We start from the raw sequence: 25,228 nt of genomic DNA on the forward strand, positions 1-25,228 counted from the left end.
TAAATAAACAAAATAATAATAATAATAATAATAATAATTTGTTATCCATCTCTCTCTCTCTCCATAGCTTGAGCCAGGGCACAGCATTGTTGTTGTTGTTATTATGTTTCGTATTGTAATGCTTTTAATGTTATTGATTAGTATTGAATAGCATTGCAGCTTCAAAGCCTGGCTGCTTCCTGCCTGGGGGAATCAAACCTCCCAACAAAGGATTCCCCCAGGCAGGAAGCAATCGGGCTTTGAAGCTGCAAGGCCATCCAATGCTAATCAAGCTGGCCAATGTTAACATTCATACCTGCCTCAAACAGACAAGAATTCTTTCTCCCACCCTGGACATCATTCCACAGGTATACAAACCCCACCTGCCTAGTTTCCAACCGACGTCTCAACCTCTGAGGATGCTGCCATAGATGTGGGCGAAAGGTCCGGAGAGAATGCTTCTGGAACACAGCCAAACAACCCGGAAAACTCACATCAACCTGTTTTTTTTTTTCTTATGATGTTGTTTAATTTGTTACCCACCTCTCCTCACAGCTTAAGGCAGGGTACAGCATTATAAAAACAGTACAAATTACAATTGAAAGCCTACAGCATGTCAACATTAAAGCGGAATTGAAGCCAATGAGGGAGAGGAAGGCCCTATGGAGGCCCCATAGAGACAGGCCTCTTTGGCAGGCCCTGCCTGGGATCCACTGAGGAAGAGGCCCCTCCCTCTCTCTGACCCCATCCCTTCCCTCCCTCGGCAGCTTAGTAGATCCCACAACAATGGGCCCAGGCTCACCAGATCCCCTCCGAAGGCAAAGGCCTCTCCCCTTCCCCCGAAGGCCTCTCGCCGGAAGCGGAAGTGCCGTGGCCTGGGAAAGGCACCTTTCTCCCCCTCTGCGCACTCTCTAGGAAGAGGCGCCTCTATCACCTTAACTCCTTCGGAGACCAAGCACTTTAATATTGAATGCACTCAGACTAGATACATCAGTTATTGGCCAACTTGGGCCCTCCAGGGTTTTTGGACTACAACTCCCACAATTCCTAACAGCCTACGGGCTGTTAGGAATTGTGGGAGTTGTAGTCCAAAAACCCTGGAGGGCCCAAGTTGGCCCATGCCTGGGATACATGATCAAGAGAAAAGAGCAGTAAATACTGGAATTTTTAAAAAAAATTTTAAATACTGGAATTTTTTTTAAATACTGGAATTTTTTTTAACATTTCTAGGTTTTGAAGTTCATGTTTGCAATGTATGGTCATTACACAGGTGTGTAAATATTTATTAGTGCAGGGGGGAAAAACAAAGCAAACAATTTTCTCTCTGTGTCTTTGGGTTTTTTTGCTTTTCTATTTTGCTTGTGTTGGATCTTTATATTGTATTTTACAGATTGTGTCTTTCTGTCTTGTAAATATTCTCTGCTCCCCATATATATACACACACACACACACACACACACTAGCTGTGCCCGGCCACGCATTGCTGTGGCGAAGTATGGTGGTATGGGAAATAGTCAAGAAAATCCAGTTCAAAGCAGATAAAATAAGATTATAAATGGATTATATAGCTGTGTGGAAGGGCCTTGAGTCTACATTGCCATATAATCCAGTTAAAATCAGATAATATGTATTTTATAGGCAGTGTGGAAGAGGCCTAAGTGAGCCTAACTCTGCCTGTCCCTTGGGCTGAGTGGGTTGCTAGGAGACCAAGTGGGAGGAGCTTAGCCTTCTAACTGGCAGCAACTGGATAAAAACAATTCTTCCTCTCCCTCTAATTAGGACTTTATTTTTCTTTTCTTTTTGTTGTATGAACGTAGAGGCATGGATGAGGGGTTGTGCTGCCAAGTTTAGTGTTTCTGGGATGTGTCGTTTTGTTGTTTTGTCCTAGGCCAAAATTTCATTACCCTTTTATATATATAGATAGATATAGATAGATAATATAACACTCTATATATATATATACAGTAGAGTCTCACTTATCCAAGCTAAATGGGCTGGCAGAAGCGTGGATAAGCGAATATGTTGGATAATAAGGAGGGATTAAGGAAAAGCCTATTAAACATCAAATTAGGTTATGATTTTACAAATTAAGCACCAAAACATCATGTTATACAACAAATTTGGCAGAAAAAGTCGTTCAATACGCAGTAATGTTATGTTGTAATTACTGTATTTACGAATTTAGCACCAAAATATCACGATATATTGAAAACATTGACTACAAAAATAGCTTGGATAAGCGGAGTTTGGATAAGTGAGACTCTACTGTGTATGTGTATATGTATGTATGTATGTGTATGTGTGTGTGTGTGTGTATATATATATATCTATCAACATAATGGAGCCCTGGTGGTGCATTGGGTTAAACTGCTGAACTGCTGAACGAAAGGTCGGTGGTTTGAATCCGGGGAGCGGAGTAAGTTCCCGCTGTCAGCTCCAACTTCTGCCAACCTAGCAGTTCGAAAACATGAGAATTAAATCCTGAAGTTAGGATTTGCATCAGGTGTAGGTAAAGGTTTCCCCTGACATTAGGTCCAGTCATGTCCAACTCTGGGGGTTGGTGCTCATCTCCATTTCCAAGCCATTGTCCATAGAAACCTCCAAGGTCATGTGGCCACTGGCATGACTGCATGGAGTGCCATTACCTTCCCGCCGGAGCGGTACCTATTGATCTACTCATATTTGCATGTTTTCGAACTGCTAGGTTGGCAGGAGCTGGAGCTAACAGCGGGCGCTCACTCTGCTCCCTGGATTCGAACCTGGCAACCTTTCAGTCAGCAGTTCAGCAGCTCAGTGGTTTAATCCGCTGCGCCATTGGGGGCTTATACATCAGGTGTATGTGACAGTAAATGCATGAATGGAGCATGGCATCATACAAGTGTATATAGGAACACCAACAGAAGAAATAGGTGTTGCCTGATGGTGAATTGGAGGATTAGGGAGAGAGCTCGACAAAAAATAAAGCTTTCCTGTGGAAAGAAGCTCCTGCATCTGCTGTTTATTGCAAGCATTGCTCATACTAGACCAATGATGGGCCACCTTTTTCACTTGGTGTGTCAAAATTCATCAAAAAACCTAGCATGACTTGGATGGCGTGTCACTTTGAGAAAAAACCCATAATTTCGCAATATGTATAGTTTAAATAACAAAAATGTATAATTGCAATATATAACTGTATTTAATAAATCAAAAACTATTTAATTCCATTATTTCCATGTACAACAATCTATGGTACCTCTTGCAGTTTCTACACTGATTTCTCTCTATTCCAGTTTCAATGTAGTCATGAATAATGAATAATATAATAATAATATAATGGTAATAATATTATAATATACTACAATAATAATAGAATAATAATAGAATGATATAATATATATATATATGTAATGTGCATAATTCCCATGGAGTAAACAATAAAGCCACTGGACCAAATCACACCAAATTTGTCCATAAAAGACATAGTCATCCAATCAATCTGCATGTGGCAGCAAAAATGGCTTGGCGTGTCAGTGCTGACACGCGTGTCATAGGTTGACCATCACTGCTATAGACAGTACTTTAATACTGCTTGGAGGTTTGAGCTGAGAAACTCTGCTCCAGGTTGAAAAAATACCTGTCAGTTAATATAATTATTATTATTATTATTATTATTATTATTAATTATTATTATTTTATTTTTATACCCTGCCCCATCTCCCCAAGGGGACTTGGGGCGGCTTACATGGGGCCAGTTATGAGTCTACACTGCCAATTAGTCCAATGCAGTTAATCTGCATTCTGAAACCGCATTATATGGCAGTGTAGATGGAGAACCTTGCTCTCTTAGGTTGAAAAGGTTGCATTTGCAGTTTTCTCACTCTCTTGCATGAAGCAAAGTACCTAGGAACAGACCTTTATATGCCAAATGTATGGGTGAAGTCATCAAAATGCAAAACATAGGAATTAGGCTCTAATCACTAGCATAAAGGACTTCCTCCTTTCTACACAGCTAAAAAGGTAAGTAAAGATAAAGGTTTCCCCCTGACGTTAAGTCCAGTCGTATCCAACTCTGGGGGTTGGTGCTCATATCTATTTCTAAGCCGAAGAGCCGGCATTGTCCATAGACACCTCCAAGGTCATGTAACTACTGGCATGACTGCATGGAGCGCTGTTACCTTCCCGCCGGAGCGGTACCTATTGATCTACTCACATTGGCATGTTTTCGAGCTGCTGGGTTGGCAGAAGCTGGGGACAACAGCTTAACAGCGGTCGCCATTACCTTCCTCGCCATAACCTTCCCTACCTCCTCCTCCTCCTGCCTTGCTAGGACAACAACAACAACAAACCCAGACTTACCTCTGCTGGGATATTCCGACCCAAAGGGGCAAAGCTCGGGATTAGGAGGCTGGGCACACCTGAGCTTAAGTGGCTGAGGGGGAAAAGGAAGGGGCCTGAGGCTGTTAGGAATGGTGGGAGTTGAAGTCCAAAACATCTGGAGGGCCCAAGTTGCCCATGCCTGGTGTATACAGATACATATGCATATACACTTTCAGCAGACTGAAAGCCAAAACCAAGCACACACCAACATCTGTTATAGAACTCCAATATGCCGATGATAACGTAATCGGTTCCCATTCAGAAGTTGGCCCATGCCTGGTTTGGAATGATCACAATCCTATTGTATTCTAGTCACATTTCCATTCTACGAGGGCTATCCAGAAAGTAGGTTACGTTTTGGATTTTAAAAAGGACAAAGTATAGGATAAATCATTTACCATATGCAGCTGAAAGACACATTCCAAGACTACAATCTCATTTATTCCCCATAGAAATTTAGCCACGCTTCATATAGATAAATGAGTTTGAAAAGTACTGCCCCAGTAAATTTGCCGCCTCTCTCCTCTGTTTCCAACAATGGGGTCGTGGCTGGCAGTGCAGCGTTTTGGCTACGCTGCAGGAAGGGAGAAGGGGGAAGGGCTGAGGACACAAGCAGGGAATTTACTGGAGCAGTACTTTTCAAACTCATTTATCTATATGAAGCGTGGCTAAATTTCAATGGGGATTACATGAGATTGTAGTTTTGGGATGTGTCTTTCAGCTGCATATGGTAAATGATTTCTCCTATACTTTGTCCTTTTTAAAATCCAAAACGTAACTTACTTTCTGGATAGCCCTCGTATAACCTTTTTCTCACACTTCTTATACTGTATGTTTTTTTCCTCATTTTTTATTATTTTCAGGTTAACACGATAACAATTCCTCCCGACTATTTAATGTACAGACTAAAAGGGTGGGATTATGGGGGAGAAACTACTTTGACAAATGCAAAAAAAGTACAAAATGATATCACAAGGACAAGAAATGCTGAAGTTTACAGAAAGGAGTATAACTAGAACAGGTGATGCAGAGTGAAGGACTAACCTGCCAGATACATATTTATCCTTAAAGCATGCCAGAAAGAGTATCTAGATATTTCCTGGACTGACTCTAAGACTTAGACGGGAGGGAACGTACAAATTACAAAATTCTGTCTCTGCTTATTCTCCCTCCAGGTGTGGATATTCTGGTGCCGGTTGAGGGCTGATCTCTGGCTGAAGCTCTTCCCGCATTCAGGGCAGGTGTAAGGTTTCTGTTCCGTGTGGCTCTCCTGGTGGCTTTTGAGGACCGACTTGTAGCTGTAGCTCTTCCCGCACTCCAGGCATTTGTAGGGCTTCTCTCCTCTGTGGTTCATCTCGTGCGCCACGAGGCTCTTCTTTTCGGCAAAGCACTTCCCGCACTCCAGGCACTTATAGGGCTTCTCTCCCAGGTGGGATTTCCGGTGTCTATTGAGGTGTCCCTTATGGTGGAAGCTCTTCCCGCACTCCATGCACGTGTACGAGTTCCCTCTCGCGTGGACCTCCCGGTGCCGATACAGAGCCAACGGGTACCGGTAGCTCTTCCCGCACTCCAGGCATTTATGGGGTTTCTCTCCCCTGGGATTCATCTCATTCCCGATCAGACTGGATTTTTCCACAAAGCCTTCCCCGCACTCCCACGGATATTCCTCTATGTGGGATATTTGGTCATAGGGGATTTCCTCTATGTGGGATATCTCGTGGCTACCGAAATCTACTCCGTGATGGAAGCTGTTTCCAAGCCCCACGTTCTCGTGCCTAATGAGGTGTATATTGCATTCAAAGTTATCTCCCAGTTGGTGGCATTTAGGTTCCCCTGTCTCTGTGTGGTCTGTATTATCGCTGTTCAGAGAAGATTCCTGGTGAGAGACATCTTCCTTCTCGACCTCCCTGCTCTCATCCGCGATTTCTTGGACTGTGATTTCCCAGGTGTCAGCAAGCCATTGGTTCCTTCTATTTATTTCTGCTTCCGTGATCATGGTCTCCTCTTCCTCCTCTTTACATCTCACTGTTTTACATGGTGCTGTCTCGTTTTCACTCCGCTGTCCATGCCCACCTTGAAAGAGAAGGAAGCAGAAACCAGGATGAGAAAAGAAGTGCACGGAATGAATCAATTATGTTCCCAGAGGTTTCAATTAGTTAATCATACGAGGGTTGAATGAAAAGTAATGCCTCCACCTTCGTTACTCTTCAACAAATGGCAGTACTGGTCTGCGGCAGGTCCTGGCTTGTTCAGTAGACTCTCTGCAGTTCCATTTGGTGGGAAGCCTTAGCATTGAATGGTTGTGTTGTTAAAGTGTGAAGTAGGGAACCCTGCGCAGACGGGGAATCCTTAGCATTGAACGGTTGTGTTGTTAAAGTGCGAAGTATGGAACCCTGTGCAGACGGTCAGTCAATGCGACTTAAGCAATGTGCAGTCATTGAATTCTTGACAGCAGAAGGTGTCACCCCAAACGAGATTCATCAGAAAATGCAAGCTGTTTATGGTGATTGTGTTGATGTGGGTCCTGTGCGTCATTGGGCAGGTAAGTTTAAAGATGTTGAGGTGGGAACATCTGACTTGCGTGACAAACAAAGAGTTGGACGTCCTGTGACAGCAACCACCGAGTTTCACAAGCAAAAGTTTGACAGATTGATTCAGGACGATCGTCGTATCACTCAAAGAGAAATTTCAAGTATAATTGGCATTTCACAAGAACATGTGGGTCACATTATTGCTTTGCTTGGCTAGCTTGGCTAAATCTGTGCATGATGGGTACCCAGGATGCTGACGCCTGAAATGAAAGCGCACAGACTTGAAATTTGCCAGGAACTCCTCTCGCGTTACGAGAATGAAGGTGATGCCTTTCTCCTTTGGAGTGACACCTTCTGCTGTAAGAATTCAGTGGATGCACGTTGCTTAAGTCGCATTGACTGACCGTCTGTGCAGGGTTCCATACTTTGCACTTTAACAACACAACCGTTCAATGCTAAGGCTTCCCACCAAATGGAACTGTAGAGGAGAGTCTACTGAACAAGCCAGTACCTGCCGCAGACCAGGATTGCCATCTGTTGAAGAGTTACGAAGGTGGAGGCATTACTTTTCATTCAACCCTCATATCTCTTCAGCTCTCATTCTCAACACTGGGATGCCACAGGGCTGTGTGTTGAGTCCTTTGCTTTACACATTGTACACATATGATTGCACCCCTATCCCTCATAGCTGTCCTGCCCCCACACTAGCTATTTATTTGGAAGGTATCTGTGATGCAGGGAACAGATTGAATGCTACACATTTGAAGTAAAAACAACAATTTCTTAAATAACAGATCTCAAACGTCCTCTCCTCCAGAGTTTTACTGCAAGTCTTTGTGAAGGGAGTTAAAGTCCTTGAAGCACAACCACAGTTCTGACTGGATGTTACTTCAATATGTTATATCTCTGACGTGGCTTTATTTATTTCTTTACTTTTATGTAACTTTGATGTAACTTGTGTGGCTTGATTTGTGTGTCTTTGACATGACGTGCGTAGCTTTGACTTGATTTGTGTGGCTTCGACGTGACGTTTTATTTTGTGGCTCTTCCTAACTCATCACCTTCTAATACTACACTGCCTGACTCCTCAAGGAGCTAGAAAGGTCTTGGCCAAGGCTCCACCCAGAGTGGAGTCTTAAAAGGACAGGGTGAGGTTTTAAATACAAGGAAGAAGAGGCTATCTATGTCATAGTTTGCAAAAGGCACTGTGCAGTGTGTGTTAACTAGAAAATGAAGTTGCATGAAGCTGATTGGCTAAGCCTTCAAAGACCTGGGGATTGACTTGATATTGTTTCTGTTCTGCTGCTGCAGAACCAGTTTGGACAAGTTTTTCAGTGCTGACTGAGTACTGCTGGAAAAGGGAGCTGTGTACTCAGCGAGGGGCCTTGCTATTTTGAGGCCTGTTTGCTTCTGAGAAAAGAGGGTGAAGAACCAGGACTGTATTCTTCACTTAAGTAGATTTGTGGACTGAGAAAGGACTTTTAATGACTGTGGACTTCTGTAAGTGATCGGAGGGACCATTGTAAATACTACTTTTTTATTTCTTGGAATTAATAAAGTTCTGTATTTTTGTTCTGCAAGCCTGAGTGGCATGTTATTGTTCTGCGGGTGACTCTGGATCGCGGGCACATGTAAGAGCTTCCATTTATCATCATCAGTCCATAATAATCTAGACTAACCACACAAATCTATATATATAAAAGAGTGATGGCATCACGGCGACCCACAAAACAACAAAACTACAGGCCCCCCAACCTCGAAATTTGACGACACAACCCATCATCCACGGCTCCAGGTTGATACAACAAAAAGAAAAGAAAAATAAAGTCCTAATTAGAGAGAGATGAATAATGGCTTTTATCCAATTGCTACCAGTTAGAAGGCTAAGCTCCTCCAACTTGGTCTCCTAGCAACCCAATTAAAAAAATAATAAAAAACACTAAAAAAATAATAAAAACACTAAAAAAATTAATACAATAAAATACTATAATAACAGAAAATAACTAAAAATAATACAAGAAAATAATAAAATATAATAAATAAAAAGATAACTTACAATAAAATTATTTAAAAAAAATACAAATAACATCAAATAAAATTTACACAACAATTTTTAACCAATACCACCACCACTTTGCCACAGCAACGCGTGGCCGGGCACAGCTAGTTATACATAAAATGCTAATCTCCTCCAACTAACTGAGAGCTTAACAGGAGTAAACAGTAAGAAGTCTTCTGGAGGCATGATAATAGCAATATTATTACCAAATTCTCAGATGATACAACTGTGATGGAGCTTCTTATTTCTGAAGAGGATGAGTTTGCCTACCAGGATAAGGTGGATCAATAAGACCAAGGAGCTCATAGTGGACTACAGAAAGAACAAACCAGAAATCCATCCCGGGGTCATAAATTGAGACCAAGTGGAGGGGGTGGCTAGTTTCAAGTTGCTGGGTGTCACTCTTAAGGAGGCTCTGACCTGGGGAATTATACGGTTGGTGAAGAGAGCCCGGCAGAGACTATACTGCCTGAGACATCTAAGGAACCACAAACTGAATGAAAAACTGCTGGTGACTTTCTCCCGCTGTGCTATAGAGTGTCCTAACCTACTGCATCTGTACACAGTGTGGTAACTACACAGAGGCAGATAGGAAGGCGCTCCAAAGGGTCATCACTTCTGCACAGAGAATCATTGGTTGCCCTCTTTCTCCCCTCTTGGGAAGAACTTTATCAGTCCTGTTGCCTTAAGAAAGCTCAGAACAATTTTGGGGATCCATCTCCCCAGCATTTTTTTTTTGAATTATTGCCATCTGGCAGATGGTACAGGGTGACAAAGGCAAGGACAAACAGTCTGGGAGACAGTTGTTATTCTAGAGCTGTATCTATATTGAACTCTATAGTTTCACATTGATATGACATTGGGGGCTTTGAGTGTGGCAGTGGTTCGAGTATGTTGTTTTGTGGTGTGTGCTGGGAAAGGCATTTAATTTTATTGTGTAATAGTACAATGACAATAAAGCTACTCTATTTTAATTAGCACAAACACAGTAAGTGAGAGAAAGAAGAAGGTGAAGTGAGAACCTTGTCACACCAAAGGATTGGGGAACAGATGGTCTTCTGGAAGTTACTGGATGACAACTCCCATCATAGCAAAGCCAACACTGGGGAATGATGTGATATACAATTCAAAAATATCCAAGAGTTGAACACACTTTGCAGTAAATTCTACTTTGGTTAGTACAGTAGAGTCTCACTTATCCAACATAAACGGGCTGGCAGAACATTGGATAAGCGAAAATGTTGGGTAATAAGGAAGGATTAAGGAAAAGCCTATTAAACATCAAATTACATTATGATGTTACAAATTCAGCACCAAAACATCATGTTTTACAACAAATCGACAGAAAAAGCAGTTCAATACACTGTAATGTTATGTAGTAATTACTGTTTTACAAATTTAGCACCAAAACATCACAATATATTGAAAAAATTGTCTACAAAAACACTGACTACTAAAAGGCAAACTGCGTTGGATAATACAGACCGTTGGATAAGTAAAGGTTGAATAAGTGAGACTCTACTGTACTAACAAAGAATGCAGTGTTGGATCAGTGGACACTGGAAATCTTCTTGTGTGTTTGTGTGTGTATGTATACACACACACACACACACACACATCCTTCTTGTGCTTTCAAAATCGCCCTTTCAGTGGTCAAAAAGGCATTAAGAATAATGTCCTAGCTGAATCTAGAAGGGCCAGCAAGCATTCAATCCCACAGTTCGTTGTCTCCCTTGGTTCTGTAGGTCTTTTTTTAAAATGGATTTTAAGTGTTTCTACAACTTTCTGAAGTCAGATATTATAAATAAAAATGCCTGGTTTGAATAGTATTAATAATGTATTGTTTAGAAATAGAATTAGGATAAGAGGAGGAGTTACTGGGATGGCTGACCGCCAAATCCATTACCATAGTTCCTTTTCTACTCAAATCCGTTACCATAGTTCCTTTTCTACACCCCCTTTTGAGGAAGCCTTGAGTGAGTGTCTCTGTGAAGACCAGCTTTTCAGAAGGAGCGCCCAGAAGGGAATAGTTTCTTCCTATCCAGGTCAGAAACCAGGAGTGCTGGACTCAAGACCCTGAACTACGCAGCAAGACAGCTGGCAATTCCTAACTGATGTTTATGGACCAAGAGGCAAAGGGATCCTTACCAAGAGAAGCCACCATCTTATAATTCTCCTCCATGACCTCCCAGTGCAGGGCCCGTTGATCCGCATCCAGGAGAGCCCACTCCTCGTCACTGAAATGCACAGACACATCCTCAAAGGTCACCTGAAAGGAGAGAGTTTGCACACACAGATCAATAATGCCTCTTCCATTGCTAAGCACAATCCTATATATATATATATATACACACACACACACACACACACACACACACACACACACACACACCTTCTAATGCAATAAAAGGCCTTTCGAATCTTTAAAATAATGTGTGGCATGGAAAGCACAATGTAGGGCTTAATGGACACCTATTATTTTTATTATTATTATATTGTATGACACAGCAAACAAGATAGATATGCTGGATTTCGTATCACAAAATCACAAGTCGAACACTTCCCAAGTGTCTAGGACTGTGTGATGTATTTTCGGATGATGCGTGCAGATTGTTGTTGTTGTTGTTGTTAAAGGCTTAAAGAGCTGGGCATGTTTAGCCTGCAGAAGAGAAGGCTGAGAGGAGACATGATAGCCATGTACAAATATGTGAGGGGAAGTCATAGGGAGGAGGGAGCAAGCTTATTTTCTGCTGCCCTGCAGACTAGGACACGGAACAATGGCTTCAAACTACAGGAAAGGAGATTCCACCTGAACATCAGGAAGAACTTCCTCACTGTGAGGGCTGTTCGGCAGTGGAACTCTCTCCCCCGGGCCGTGGTGGAGGCTCCTTCTTTGGAGGCTTTTAAGCAGAGGCTGGATGGCCATCTGTCGGGGGTGCTTTGAATGCGATTTCCTGCTTCTTAGCGGGGGGTTGGACTAGATGGCCCTTGAGGTCTCTTCCAACTCTACTATTCTATGATTCTATGATTCTATGATTATTATTATTATTTTATTATGACAGAGCAAACAAGATAGATATGCTGGATTTCATATTATTATTATTATTATTATTATTATTATTATTATTATTATTATTATTAACCGCTTCTGTTGTTATTACTATTATTTATACTTGGTCTTTTCCCAGTTTGGGACTTAACAACAATTGTGAAAAATTCTAATTAAACATGAAAAAAATACAGAAGTTAAAGAAGTTAAAAAATGACAGCAAGTTTAAACCAGTATCATATTGTGGAAGGAATGTCCTGATTGAACCATCAGTCCTTCAAGACCATGTTTGCAGATAAGAGCAGGATAATCTCTCCACTTTGGGAAGTAAGCAAAGGAGAAGCCACCTAGAAGGTTCTTCCACTGCCATTTATGTATTGTTTATTTATTGTTTAATGCAGTGTGGTCCAACCTTTAGTTACTTGAGGGCCAATCAAACTTTGGTATAGGAATGTGAGGGCCAGAGACATTCCAGAAAGAAAACAAATTACATAATTAATATTGACTTACATAAAATATTTTTCCAATAAGAAGGGCAAGACCCAACAAAAATGAATTGGCCACACTGGCTTTAATGTATATACAGCCTTCCCAGAGTTTAACTGAAATAGCTAAACAAGATGCCAAGGTACAGTTGATCCACTCAAGGTTTGAAAACAAGGTCCGATCCAAAGTGGGGAGCACCGTATGGGCCCAAGTGGAAGATGACAGCCTTCAAGAACAGACTTGTTATAAAGAAACTTGGGTTGGAGCAGAAAACAAGTTTTTAGGTCATGCAGACAATGCCGTAATTGTCTCCAGTTCATCTCTGCTTCCATCCTTTTACCTGATCCCGTTGTCCGGATGCAGTTTCTCCCGCAGCACAAGGAGATGAGCGATCACGTCGTTCCAGCATAGATCCACCTTCTGTGAAAAGCCAAATAAACAAGCTTAATTTCTTTATTTAAGTATACATTCTGAAAATTATTGCTAAAACATTCTTAGAACTAAACAGCTATTGTAGATACAGGGATGTAGGGATGGAGCAGAAGACCATACATTGTCGAAGGCTTTCATGGCCGGGATCACAGGGTTGTTGTGTGTTTTCCGGGCTGTATGGTCATGTTCCAGAAGTATCCTCTCCTGACATTTCGCCCACGTCTATGGCAGGCATCCTCAGAAGTTATGAGATATCTCACAACCTCTGAGGATGCCTGCCATAGATGTAGGTGAAACGTCAGGAGAGGATACTTCTGGAACATGGCCATACAGCCCGGAAAACGCACAACAATCCAGAACACCATACGTTTGACAGTCCCTCAAGAAACAGAGATGGCTTCTTACCTGGTGGAGTGAACCTTCTGTTGCCTTTCAACTTGATCCGCTTGGAAGAGAACATCTGACTCTTGTCTGATTGGACGTCCTGAAGCTGAAGAAGATCACTGCCTGGCAGCTCTTTCTGCTTCTCCTCTTGTTCCCGACTCAGGAGGAATCCTTCAGCCAAAGCCACGGCCTGGGAACTGGTCTCTGCCCCACATTCCCTCACCCAGCGCTCCATCTCCGCAGGAAGGACGGCCAGGAACTGCTCCAGGAGCACCAGGTCCAGCATCTCCGCCTTGGAGTGTCGCTCTGGCTTCAGCCACAGGCGGCAGAGAGAGTGGAGGCGGCTGCAGACCTCACGGGGCCCTAAGGTTTCCTTGTAGTTGAACTGCCTGAAGAGTTGGTACTGAGCTTTGGAATTGGAAATCTTTGCCTCCAAGGCCCCTGATGGTGCTCTCCTCCAGAACTGCATGTTCCTCCTGCCCAAAATTGCACTGGGGTCTGGTCCTCCTTCAGGGCTGGTCTGGTTTGGCTCCTCCATCTTCACTCTGGGCTCCATCTGGGCCGAAGAACCTCTTCCCTTCTCCATCCAGTTATGTCATGAAGCAAAGGCTGTACAATACAATGGAGAGATCAAATCTGGGTGAATTAACAGGATTCCCAGAGAGAAAAGTAGTTGAGTAGTTGTAGTAGTAGTAGTAGTAATAATAATAATAATAATAATAATAATAATAATAATAATAATAATAATAATAATAATAATTCTGTCTACATCCTTTGGTTTCTAGAGAGAAAGGTAGTGGAGTATACTATAACAATAACAACATCATCAATAATAATGCAGTCTGTCTACATCCCTTAAATTGCTGGATTTTAGTTTCTGAAGGGAAAAAATGGTGTAATAATAATGAAAATAATATAATAATGATGTATTCTGTTTACACTCCTTATATCATTTGGGTCTTGGTTTCCAGAGGAAAAAGTCGTGTAACAACAACAACAACAACAACAACAACAACATATTCTGCCTACATCCCTTATCACTTGGGTCTTGGTTTCCAGAGATAAAAGTAGGGCAATAATAGTAATAAAAATAATATTTATGTTTTCTCTCTACATCCTTTATACCACTTGGGTCTTGGTTTCTTGAGATAAAAGTAGGGTAATCACAATAATATTTGTTTGTTGTCTACATCCTTTATACTGCTTGGGTCTTGATTTCAAGAGAGAAAAGTAGTGGAGTAGTAGTGGTAGTAATAGTAATAACAACAACAACAACAACAACAACGTCTACATCTGTTACATCACTTGGGTCTTGGTTTCCAGACAAAAAAGTGGTGTAATAATAATAATAATAATAATAATAATAATAATGTAATCTATCTACATCATTATATCAGTTGGGTTATGTTTCTGGAGATAAAATGTAGGGTAATAATATTAATAATAATGATAAAAATAATATTTATGTATTTTCTCTACATCCCTTATACTGCTTGGTTCTTGGTTTCTGGAGAAAAAAGTGGTGAGATAGTAGTAGTGATGATGATGATGATGATAATAAGGCCACCTGACTGGGATCTGCATGCATCATCCGAAAATACATCACACAGTCCTAAACACCTGGGAAGTGTTTGACTTGTGATTTTGTGATATGAAATCCAGCATATAGATCTCGTTTGCTGTGTCATACTATGTCTTTGTGACAATAATAATAATAATAACACCAACAACAGTATTCTGCCTACATCTCTTATGCCGACTAGGTCTTGGTTTCTGGAGATAAAAGTAGGGTAATAACAATAATATTTATGTTTGCTGTCTACATCCTTTATACTGCTTGGGTCTTGGTTTACAGAGAGAAAAGTGGTGGAGAAGTAGTAACAACAACAATGACAACAATATTCTGCCTACATCCCTTATAACAATTAGGTCTTGGTTTCTGGAGAAATAATAATAATAATAATAATAATAATAATAAGTGAAGAACCTGCTTTGATTGAAGTCAAAAATCAGAAACTCCTCAAAGCACAGCAGACAAAAAACCAGTACAAGAAAACCGCACTACAAACTAGAGCTGACAGCTGGCACAACAAAACACTGCATGGAAAGTTCCTTGACAAAATTGAAGGAAAAGCTGATAAGGAGAAGACCTGGCTCTGGCTCACAAATGGGACCCTGAAGAAGGAGACAGAAGGCCTGATCCTTGCAGCCCAGGAGCAAGCCATCAGAACAAATGCAATTCAGGCCAAGATCGAAAAATCAGCTGATGACCCAAAATGCAGACTGTGCAAGGAAACCGACGAAACCATTGATCATATCCTCAGCTGCTGTAAGAAAATCACACAGACAGACTACAAACAGAGGCACAACTATGTGGCCCAAATGATTCATTGGAACTTATGCCTCAAGTACCACCTCCCAGCAGCAAAGAACTGGTGGGGTCACAAACCTGCAAAAGTATTGGAAAACGAGCACACAAAGATACCGTGAGACTTCCGAATCCAGACTGACAAAGTTCTGGAACACAACACACCAGACATCACAGTTGTGGAAAAGAAAAAAGTTTGGATCATTGATGTCACCATCCCAGGTGACAGTCGCATTGACGAAAAACAACAGGAAAAACTCAGGACCTCAAGATTGAACTTCAAAGACTCTGGCAGAAACCAGTGCAGGTGGTCCTGGTGGTGATCGGCACATTGGGTGCCGTGCCAAAAGATCTCTGCTGGCATTTGGAAACAATAGACATTGACAAAATTACGATCTGTCAACTGCAAAAGGCCACCCGACTGGGATCTGCAGGCATCATCCGAAAATACATCTCACAGTCCTAGACACTTGGGAAGTGTTCGACTTGTGATTTTGTGATACGAAATCCAGCATATCTATCTTGTTCGCTGTGTCATACTATGTCGTTGTGTCAATAATAATAATGTATTATGTCTACAACAACAATAATAATATATTCTCTCTACATCCAATATAATACTTGAGTCTTGGTTTAAGGGTTTCATAGGAGAGGGTGGTTGAGTTTGCCACCTATATCCCAGGTATGGGCAAACTTGGGCCCTCCAGGTGTTTTGGACTCCAACTCCCACCATTCCTAACAGCCTGCCGGCTGTTAGGAATGGTGGGAGTTGGAGTCCAAAACACCTGGAGGGCCCAAGTTTGCCCAGGGCCAGTGTAAGCCTTGAAAGCCCAGTGGGTGGGCCTTTGCTTCCTCTCCCTCCACTCCAGATCCCCAAAAGATATAAAAGTGGGGACTCACCCAACACCCTGGGATGGAAGAGACAGGGATCCTTAGTTTTTACCTTTTTGTTCCCAGGCTGCAGACGTTTGGCTGGGCCCCACTTTTTTCTCCAGGAGAGCTTCCAAAAGACGGTGGGAGGGGCCTATTGAAGCCACGCCCCCTTTCCCCTCCTTTCTCCCCCCTCCCTCCCTTTGGAATTTTAACCCTTTGTGTTCTTCTTGCTCTCTTAGGGAGAGAATCAAGCCAGCATCCCCATAGCAATGCCAAACTGCTATGCTTTTTGTTTTGGATTTCCCACTCCTGTTTCTCCTCAATCTAGTTATAACTGGGCATCACATAAACACCCGGGAGGACTATTTTAGGAATCACTGCTCTGCTTTCTATGAAGCCCTGTGGTCATTATTATTGTTTTCTCTGACTTCTTTCCTTGCTTTGCTTCAAGGTAAAGGAAGAGAAGGGAGGAAGTTAGGGTTCTTAAAATATATATATCTATATATATAAAAGAGTGATGGCATCACGGCAACCCACAAAACTACAGGCCCCCCAACCTCGAAATTTGACAACACAACCCATCATCCACGCCTCTAGGTTGATACAACAAAAAGAAAAGAAAAATAAAGTCCTAATTAGAGAGAGAGGAATAATTGCTTTTATCCAATTGCTGCCAGTTAGAAGGCTAAGCTCCTCCAACTTGGTCGCCTAGCAACCCAATTAAAAATAATAAAAAACACTAAAAATTAATACAATAAAATACTATAATAACAGAAAATAACTAAAAAAAATACAAGAAAATAATAAAATATAATAAATAAAAATATAACTTACAATAAAATTAATAAAAAAATGCAAATAACGTCAAATAAAAATTACACAACAATTTTTAACCAATACCACCACCACTTTGCCACAGCAACGCGTGGCCGGGCACAGCTAGTATATATATATATTATTGAAATGTAATATAGCTGCATAAGAAAAAGGAAAAAATCTATATACAGTAGAGTCTCACTTATCCAACATAAACAGGCCGGCAGAACGTTGGATAAGCGAATATCATCATCATCATCATCATCATCATTTAATTACTTATTAATCGCCCTCTGTCCAAGATGCTCTAGGCGATTTACAAGCTAAATTGTAAAGGATAAAAATACATACAGTAGAGTCTCACTTATCCAACATAAACGGGCCAGCAGAACGTTGTATAAGCAAATATCATCATCATCATCATCATCATCATCATCATCATCATCATCATTTAATTACTTCTTAATCGTCCTCCATCCAAGATGCTATATATTTAAATTTAATATAGAAGCAAAAGAAAAAGAAAAAAAATCTATATACAGTAGAGCCTCATTTATCCAACATAAACAGGCCGGCAGAACGTTGGATAAGTGAATATCATCATCATCATCATCATCATCATCATCTAATTACTTATTAATCGCCCTCCGTCCAAGATGCTCTGGGCGATTTACAAGCTAAATTGTAAAGGATAAAAATACATACAGTGGAGTCTCACTTATCCAACATAAACGGGCCAGCAGAACGTTGGATAAGCGAATATCATCATCATCATCATCATTTAATTACTTATTAATCGCCCTCCATCCAAGATGCTCTAGGTGATTTACAAGTTAAATTGTAAAGATTAAAAATACATACAGTAGAGTCTCACTTATCCAACATAAACAGGCCGGCAGAATGTTGAATAAGCAAATATCATCATCATCATCACTTAATTAATTATTAATTGCCCTCCATCCAAGATGCTCTAGGCGATTTACAAGCCAAATTGTAAAGGATAAAAATAAATACAGTAGAGTCTCACTTATCCAACATAAATGGGCCGACAGAACGTTGGATAAGCGAATATCATCATCATCATCATCATCATTTAATTACTTATTAATCGCCCTCCATCCAAGATGCTCTAGGCGATTTACAAGCTAAATTGTAAAGAATAAAAATACATACAGTAGAGTCTCACTTATCCAACATAAACAGGCCAGCAGAATGTTAGATAAGCGAATATCATCATCATCATCATCATCACTTAATTACTTATTAATCGCCCTCCATCCAAGATGCTCTAGGCGATTTACAAGCTAAATTGTAAAGAATAAAAATACATACAGTAGAGTCTCACTTATCCAACACTCACTCATCCAACATTCTGGATTATCCAAAGCATTTTTGTAGTCAATGTTTTCAATACATCGTGATATTTTGGTGCTAAATTTGTAAATACAGTAATTACTACATAGCATTACTGTGTATTTAACTACTTTTTCTGTCAAGTTTGTTGCATAACATGATGTTTTGGTGCTTAATTTTTAAAATCATAACCTAATTTGATGTTTAATAGGCTTTTCCTTAATGCCTCCTTATTATCCAACATAGTTGCTTATCCAACATTCTGCCGGCCCGTTTACGTTGGATAAGTGAGACTCTACTGTAGTTTCCTTCTTAGGAAGACCCTGGTTTGGTCAACCTACCCATATCCATAATCTCTAAAACTTTGTTTCTCCAGTCCTCTTTTTCCGGTATCTCTTTTTGTCTCCAGATCCTGGCATAAATGATTTTAGCTGCCGTGGCCAAAAAGTTAAACAAAATCTCTTTATTTTTATCATTTTCTATGTCTAGCATTTTCAGTAGAAAAAAATCAGACTCCCTTTGAATTTTTATTTTTAATATCGTTCATATAGCTTCATTTATCTCTTTCCAATGGCTAAGGGTTAAAACCAAAGAGATGGATTCCTTACAGGAAGAGAGAGTGGGAAAAAAAGAGTGGATTGCAATTGCATTTTGGGAGTTGCAGTATGGCGAGGAACCAACCTTTTTTGTAGGGAAGCCTTTGCAAAACTACAACTGACTCCTAAGTATTTTGGCCTTCACCTCCCAAAAGACTCATCTGCCTTGAGCTGAGACTTTCAAATTCCTCAAGGCAGATTGGAAACACTTTGCCTGTTGTGTTGTTGAAGAAGACTTTCATGACCGGGATTACTGGGTGGCTGCGCAGCATTCTCTCCTGACGTTTCGCCCACCCCACCCACATCTATGGCAGCCATCCTCAGAGGCTGTGAGGTCTGTTAGGAAACTAGGCAAGTGGGGTTTATATGTCTGTGGAAATCAGAGCCTAATAAAGGATTCCCCCAGGCAGTAAGCAGCCAGGCCTTTCAATGCTAACCAAGGTGGCCAGGGTGGGAGAAAGAACTCTTGCCTGTTGGAGGCAAGTGTGAATGTTGCAGCTGATCACCTTGATTGGCATTGAATAGCCTTGCAGCTTCAAAGCCTGGCTGCTTCCTGGCTAGGGAAATCCTTTATTGGGAGGTGTTCACTGGCCCTGATTGTTTGCTGTCTGGAATTCCCGTTTTCTGGGTGTGGTTCTTTATTTACTGTCCCTGATTTTAGAGTTTTTCAGATTTTGTTCATGTTCATGGTTTCCTCCTTTCTGTTGAAATTGTCCACCTGCTTGTGGATTTCAATGGCTTCTCTCTGTAGCCTGGTGGTTGTGAGAGTGGACCAGCATTTCTGTGTTCTCAAACAATATGCAATGTCTAGGTTGGTTCATCAAGTGCTGTGCTTTAAAAACTTTAAAGTCAGGACAGTAAATAAAGAACAACACTCAGAAAACAGGATAGAAAACAATCAGGGCCAGCTAACACCTCCCAACAGGATGCCCCACAAGAGTAAGCAGCCAGTCCTTGAAGCTGCAAGCCATTAAATGTTAATCAAGGTGGCCAATGGCTACATTCATACCTTCCTCCAACAGTTTTGTCTCCCACCCTGGGCCTTCCACAGATATATAAACCCCACTTGCTTAGTTTCCAACAGACCTCTCAACCTCTGAGGATGCCTGCCACAGATGTGGGTGAAACATCAGGAGAGAATGCTTTTGGAACATGGCCATACAGCAACCCACTTGGCTTATTTATCTCTGTGATGTGAAGCACTTTTTGCTGGTGGCATGTATTTTGTTTATTTTGTTTTTACTCATTTTATGCTTTTAATGTGTTCTTAAAACACATTAAAACACCCCTGGTCGTGGCGCAGTGTGCTAAAGCGCTGAGCTGCTGAACTTGCAGACCGAAAGGTCCCAGGTTCAAATCCCGGGAGCGGAATGAGCGCCCGCTGATGCTCCAGCTTCTGCCAACCTAGCAGTTCGAAAACATGCCAATGTGAGTAGATCAATAGGTACCGCTCCGGCAGGAAGGTAACGGCGCTCCATGCAGTCATGCCAGTGGCCACATGACCTTGGAGGTGTCTACGGACAACGCCGGCTCTTCTGCTTAGAAATGGAGATGAGCACCAACCCCCAGAGTCGGACATGACTGGACTTAACGTCAGCGGAAACCTTTACCTTTACTTATTTTCAAGCAGGGAAAAAAACATCAGGTCAGCCTCACGTCGATACCAGACAAGATTCTGGAAAAAATCATTAAGGAAGTAGTCTGCAAACACTTAGAAAGGGATCTGGTCATCGCGAATAGTCAACATGAATTTATCAAAAACAAGCCATTTTTTAAATCTAACAATTCTTGCCATTTTAATGCTTTTAGTATCATTTTAAAATACTATTTTCAACCGCATAGACATGTATTCAAATCCTTTTTAAGTATAAGCCTTTGTGTCTCAATTGTGAGAAAATTCAGTGTGTCGGTGAAAGGAGGGATCGGTGAAATAACTCTTGGAGGTGTTCATCAGAGAGGAGACACGTCCTTTTTGATGCCCGAGGCAAATGCCTTGCTCTTCCTTTGGCACTTGGTAAATAATGCCACCCACTATCCAATCCATAGCAAAGTGTGTTATGGTGCAGAGGGTCCATTTTGGGTTCATCTGCATGGTGTACGGGTTCAGCAATGATTGAACTGCCATAGGTCATTGCTATGGAATAAAAGGAGTTATAGCTTGGCAAGGTCTTGAGCTTTTGCTGTCTAAAAAAAGTGACAAACAACTACTCCTAGGATTCCATAGCACTGAGCTGCTGGATTTCAAGTGGTGTCAAACTGAATTAATTCTACACTGTAGATCAGGCATGGGCAAACTTATGCCCTTCAGATTTTTTAGATCTACCGGTTGTCAGGAATTGTGGGAGTTGAAGTCCAAAACACCAATATCAGCCAAAGTTTGCCCATGCCTGTTTTATAAAGTAGATCTTAATGATGTAATTTCAAAAAAAATTAAAATAAAAACTGTCTCCTGCATTTTCCTAGTTCATTCCATGGGAAGTGCTTAGAACTGAGCATCTATTCCGAAACTAGGTGAAATTAAATGCAATATTTAATTGTAGCACTGTATTTCTTACTCCTGGTAAGTGGCGAAGTGTGTTAAAGCGCTGAGCCGCTGAACTTGCAGACCGAAAGGTCCCAGGTTCAAATCCCGGGAGCGGAATGAGCCTCCACTGTTAGCCCCAGCTCCTGCCAACCTAGCAGTTCGAAAACATGCCAATGTGAGTAGATCAATAGGTACCGCTCCGGCGGGAAGGTAATGGTGCTCCATGCAGTCATGCCGGCCACATGACCTTGGAGGTGTCTACGGACAATGCCGGCTCTTGGGCTTAGAAATGGAGATGAGCACCAACCCCCAGAGTCAGTCACGAATGGACTTAACGACAGGGGAAAACCTTTACCTTTACCTTTTAATTCTTACTCAGGAAAGCTCCCTGTGGTAGTGCTATTCCTGTTTTAATTCGGAGGTTTCTTTACAGATTTTATATCATTTGCCAATTGTTTTGAACCCAGTAATGCTAAATGCTATTGTTCGTAAATTAATTATCAGGGAAACAAAAAAGGTGAAGAGATTGGTCTTGGCGTGCCAATATGAAAAAAACCCCAATAAATATAACTTCAACAAAGCATAACAAAATATACCTACAGTAGAGTCTCACTTATGCAACATAAACGGGCCGGCAGAACGTTGGATAAGCGAATATGTTGGATAATAAGAAGGAATTAAGGAAAAGCCTATTAACATCAAATTAGATTATGATTTTACAAATTAAGCACCAAAACATCATATTTTACAACAAATTTGACAGAAAAAGTAATTCAATACACATTGTAATGTTATGTAGTAATTACTGTATTTATGAATTTGACACCAAAACATCCCAATGTATTGAAAACACTGACTACAAAAACATTTGATTACTAAAAGGCAGACTGCTGGATAATCCAGAATGTTGGATAAGTGAATGTTGGATAAGTGAGACTCTACTGTACCTATGAACCAGGAGTGATAAGTTCTAATATTTCAAATGGGGGAAAGAACCATATCTAATTCCCAGCTGATATAAAAGGAAGGGACTGGGAGAACCGTAAAGTCATATTAAGAGCATCCTTGCCAGCCCACTGTTGTTATATACAATACTAGCTGTGCCCGGCCACGCGTTGCTGTGGCGAAGTATGGTGGTATGGGAAATAAACTATTGAGGAATTGGTGGTAGTTAAGGTACAGGGTAAAGGTTTTACCTTACATTAAGTCCATTATAAATGGGTTCTATAGCTGTGGAAGGGCCTTGAGTCTACACTGCCATATAATCCAGTTAAAATCAGATGATTTGTATTTTATAGGCAGTGTGGAAGAGGCCTAAGTCTGCCTGTCCCCTGGGCTGAGTGGGTTGCTAGGAGACCAAGTGGGCGGAGCTTAGCCTTCTAACTGGCAGCAATTGGATAAAAACAATTCTTCCTCTCCCTCTAATTAGGACTTTATTTTTCTTTTCTTTTTGTTGTATGAACGTAGAGGCATGGATGAGGGGTTGTGCTGCCAAGTTTAATGTTTCTGGGATGTGTAGTTTTGTTGTTTTGTCCTAGGCCGAAATTTCATTACCCTTTTATATATATAGACTAGCTATGCCCGGCCACGCGTTGCTGTGGCTTAGTCTGGTGGTGTTGGTCAGTCTACATTAGGTTGTATTTATGGTGTGACCTCCACCCTTCTTTATACTCACATTAGTAGTAGTATTTGAAGTCTGTTACCTTCTTCATTTTTTTTGTTGATTGATAATTGCTTAAGATCCCTGTTGTCTTTGGTTTGTTGTTAACCATGATGTCTGATTCTGCTGAGTGCGGTTTACATCTTATTGTGGTACAATAGTCTTTTTTTTTTGCCTGTGTAGGTGTTTATTATTGTTGTTGTTGTAGTGGTCATGAAGGCTGGATAAGTTAGATGCTACTGTATTGTTTTTTGGAGGCCCAGTGTAGCACTGACTGGCCTCTCAGCCTCAGTGCATGGCTGCTTCTTGCCTGTGATGGTGTAGATTCTTATTGCTGTTGTTGTCATTGTTATTATTGTAATTGTTTTTTTGGAGGCCAAGTGTGAATGTAGGGATTGGGGAGGTGGATGAGCACTGAATGGCCTTGTAGACTCAGTGCATGGCTGATTCTTGCCTGTGTAGGTGTTTATTATTAGTGGGTGAGTGGATGGATAGATGAGTGGATGGATAGATAGAGTGGGTGCTCTCATTGTTTCCTTTATTCCTATGCTGTTCCCTTTCTCTGCTCCGATCCTGAGCTCACTGATAAGAACACACTGGTCAGAAAAGAGGGTAAATATAACCGGATCAATAGTCTTTCTCTCCCTTTTGCTCTTGGCCTTCCGGGCAGAGAGGGAGGGCTCTTGTCCTCGGCATCCTTCACTTCCCTTCCCTCCCTCCCTTCCTTCCTTCTATCCGTCCCAGCCTTTCCTGCCTGCGGAGCCATGGAACTGGGTCAATGGGTTGGATGGCGGGGAAAGGGAGAAGGAAGAGGTCTCTAATTGAAATACATGGACTACATGCCATGGGGTGCTGGAATTTGTAGTTTGCATGCCGTCCAACCCCTTTCTTTCTTTTTGTCATAGAGGAAGAACTCACCCAAACCTCTCAGACAGATGGCCATCCGTTTTAGTTGTGTTGTTATAGTCACAATGCGTTGTTGTGAGTTTTTTGGGTCCAGATTGTGGTTTTGTGGTGTGGTTGTGTTGTTACAACCGGGAGGGAAGGCTTTTGCGTTGTGTTGCCAAGTTTCGTATTTCTGTGGCATTTAGTTGTGTTGTTATAGTCACGATGCGTTGTTGTGAGTTTTCTGGGTCCGGATTGTGGTTTTGTGGTGTGGTTGTGTTGTTACAACTGGGAGGCAAGGGTTTTGCATTGTTTTGCCAAGTTTTGTGTTTCTGGGGCGTTTAGTTGTATTGTTATAGTCATGATGCGTTGTTGTGAGTTTTGTGGGTCCGGATTGTGGTTTTGCGTTGTGGTTGTGTTCTTACAACTGGGAGGCAAGGCTTTTGCGTTGTGTTGTCAAATTTTGTATTTCTGGGGCGTTTAGTTGTGTTATAGTCACTACGCGTTGTTGTGAGTTTTGTGGGTCCGGATTGTGGTTTTGTGGTGTAGTTGTGTTGTTACAACCGGGAGAAAAGGCTTTTGTGTTGTGTTGTCAAGTTTTGTATTTCTGGGACGTTTAGTTGTGTTGTTATAGTCACGATGCATTGTTGTGAGTTTTGTGGGTCCGGATTGTGGTTTTGTGGTGTGGTTGTGTTGTTACAACCGGGAGGCAAGGCTTTTGCATTGTGTTGTCAAGTTTTATATTTCTGGGGTGTTTAGTTGTGTGCCAAGTTTCGTATTTCTGGGGTGTTTAGTTGTGTTGTTATAGTCACGATGCGTTGTTGTGAGTTTTATGGGTCCGGATTGTGGTTTTGTGGTGTGGTTGTGTTGTTAC

General features: G+C 41.4%; 1 protein-coding gene across 2 annotated transcripts; it reads right to left on the reverse strand.

The window, feature by feature from the left end:
• Window positions 1–5,170: 5,170 nt before the first annotated feature.
• On the reverse strand, window positions 5,171–16,706 carry LOC100561846 (zinc finger protein with KRAB and SCAN domains 7). Of its 2 annotated transcripts, none has more exons than XM_062973290.1 (5): window positions 16,591–16,706; window positions 13,301–13,888; window positions 12,804–12,883; window positions 11,077–11,197; window positions 5,171–6,411 (listed from the first exon to the last, which is right to left on the reverse strand). In XM_062973290.1, the coding sequence occupies exons 2-5, from the start codon at window positions 13,863–13,865 to the stop codon at window positions 5,456–5,458; spliced, it is 1,722 nt and encodes a 573-aa protein (XP_062829360.1). In that variant the 5' UTR covers window positions 13,866–13,888; window positions 16,591–16,706; the 3' UTR covers window positions 5,171–5,455. The 2 variants fall into 2 exon arrangements, with proteins under 2 accessions (XP_062829360.1, XP_062829359.1); XM_062973289.1 differs by having other exon boundaries at window positions 16,548–16,705.
• Window positions 16,707–25,228: the final 8,522 nt, after the last annotated feature.

Source organism: Anolis carolinensis, chromosome 2 (assembly GCF_035594765.1).
Source record: "Anolis carolinensis isolate JA03-04 chromosome 2, rAnoCar3.1.pri, whole genome shotgun sequence".
Lineage (NCBI taxonomy): Eukaryota > Metazoa > Chordata > Lepidosauria > Squamata > Dactyloidae > Anolis > Anolis carolinensis.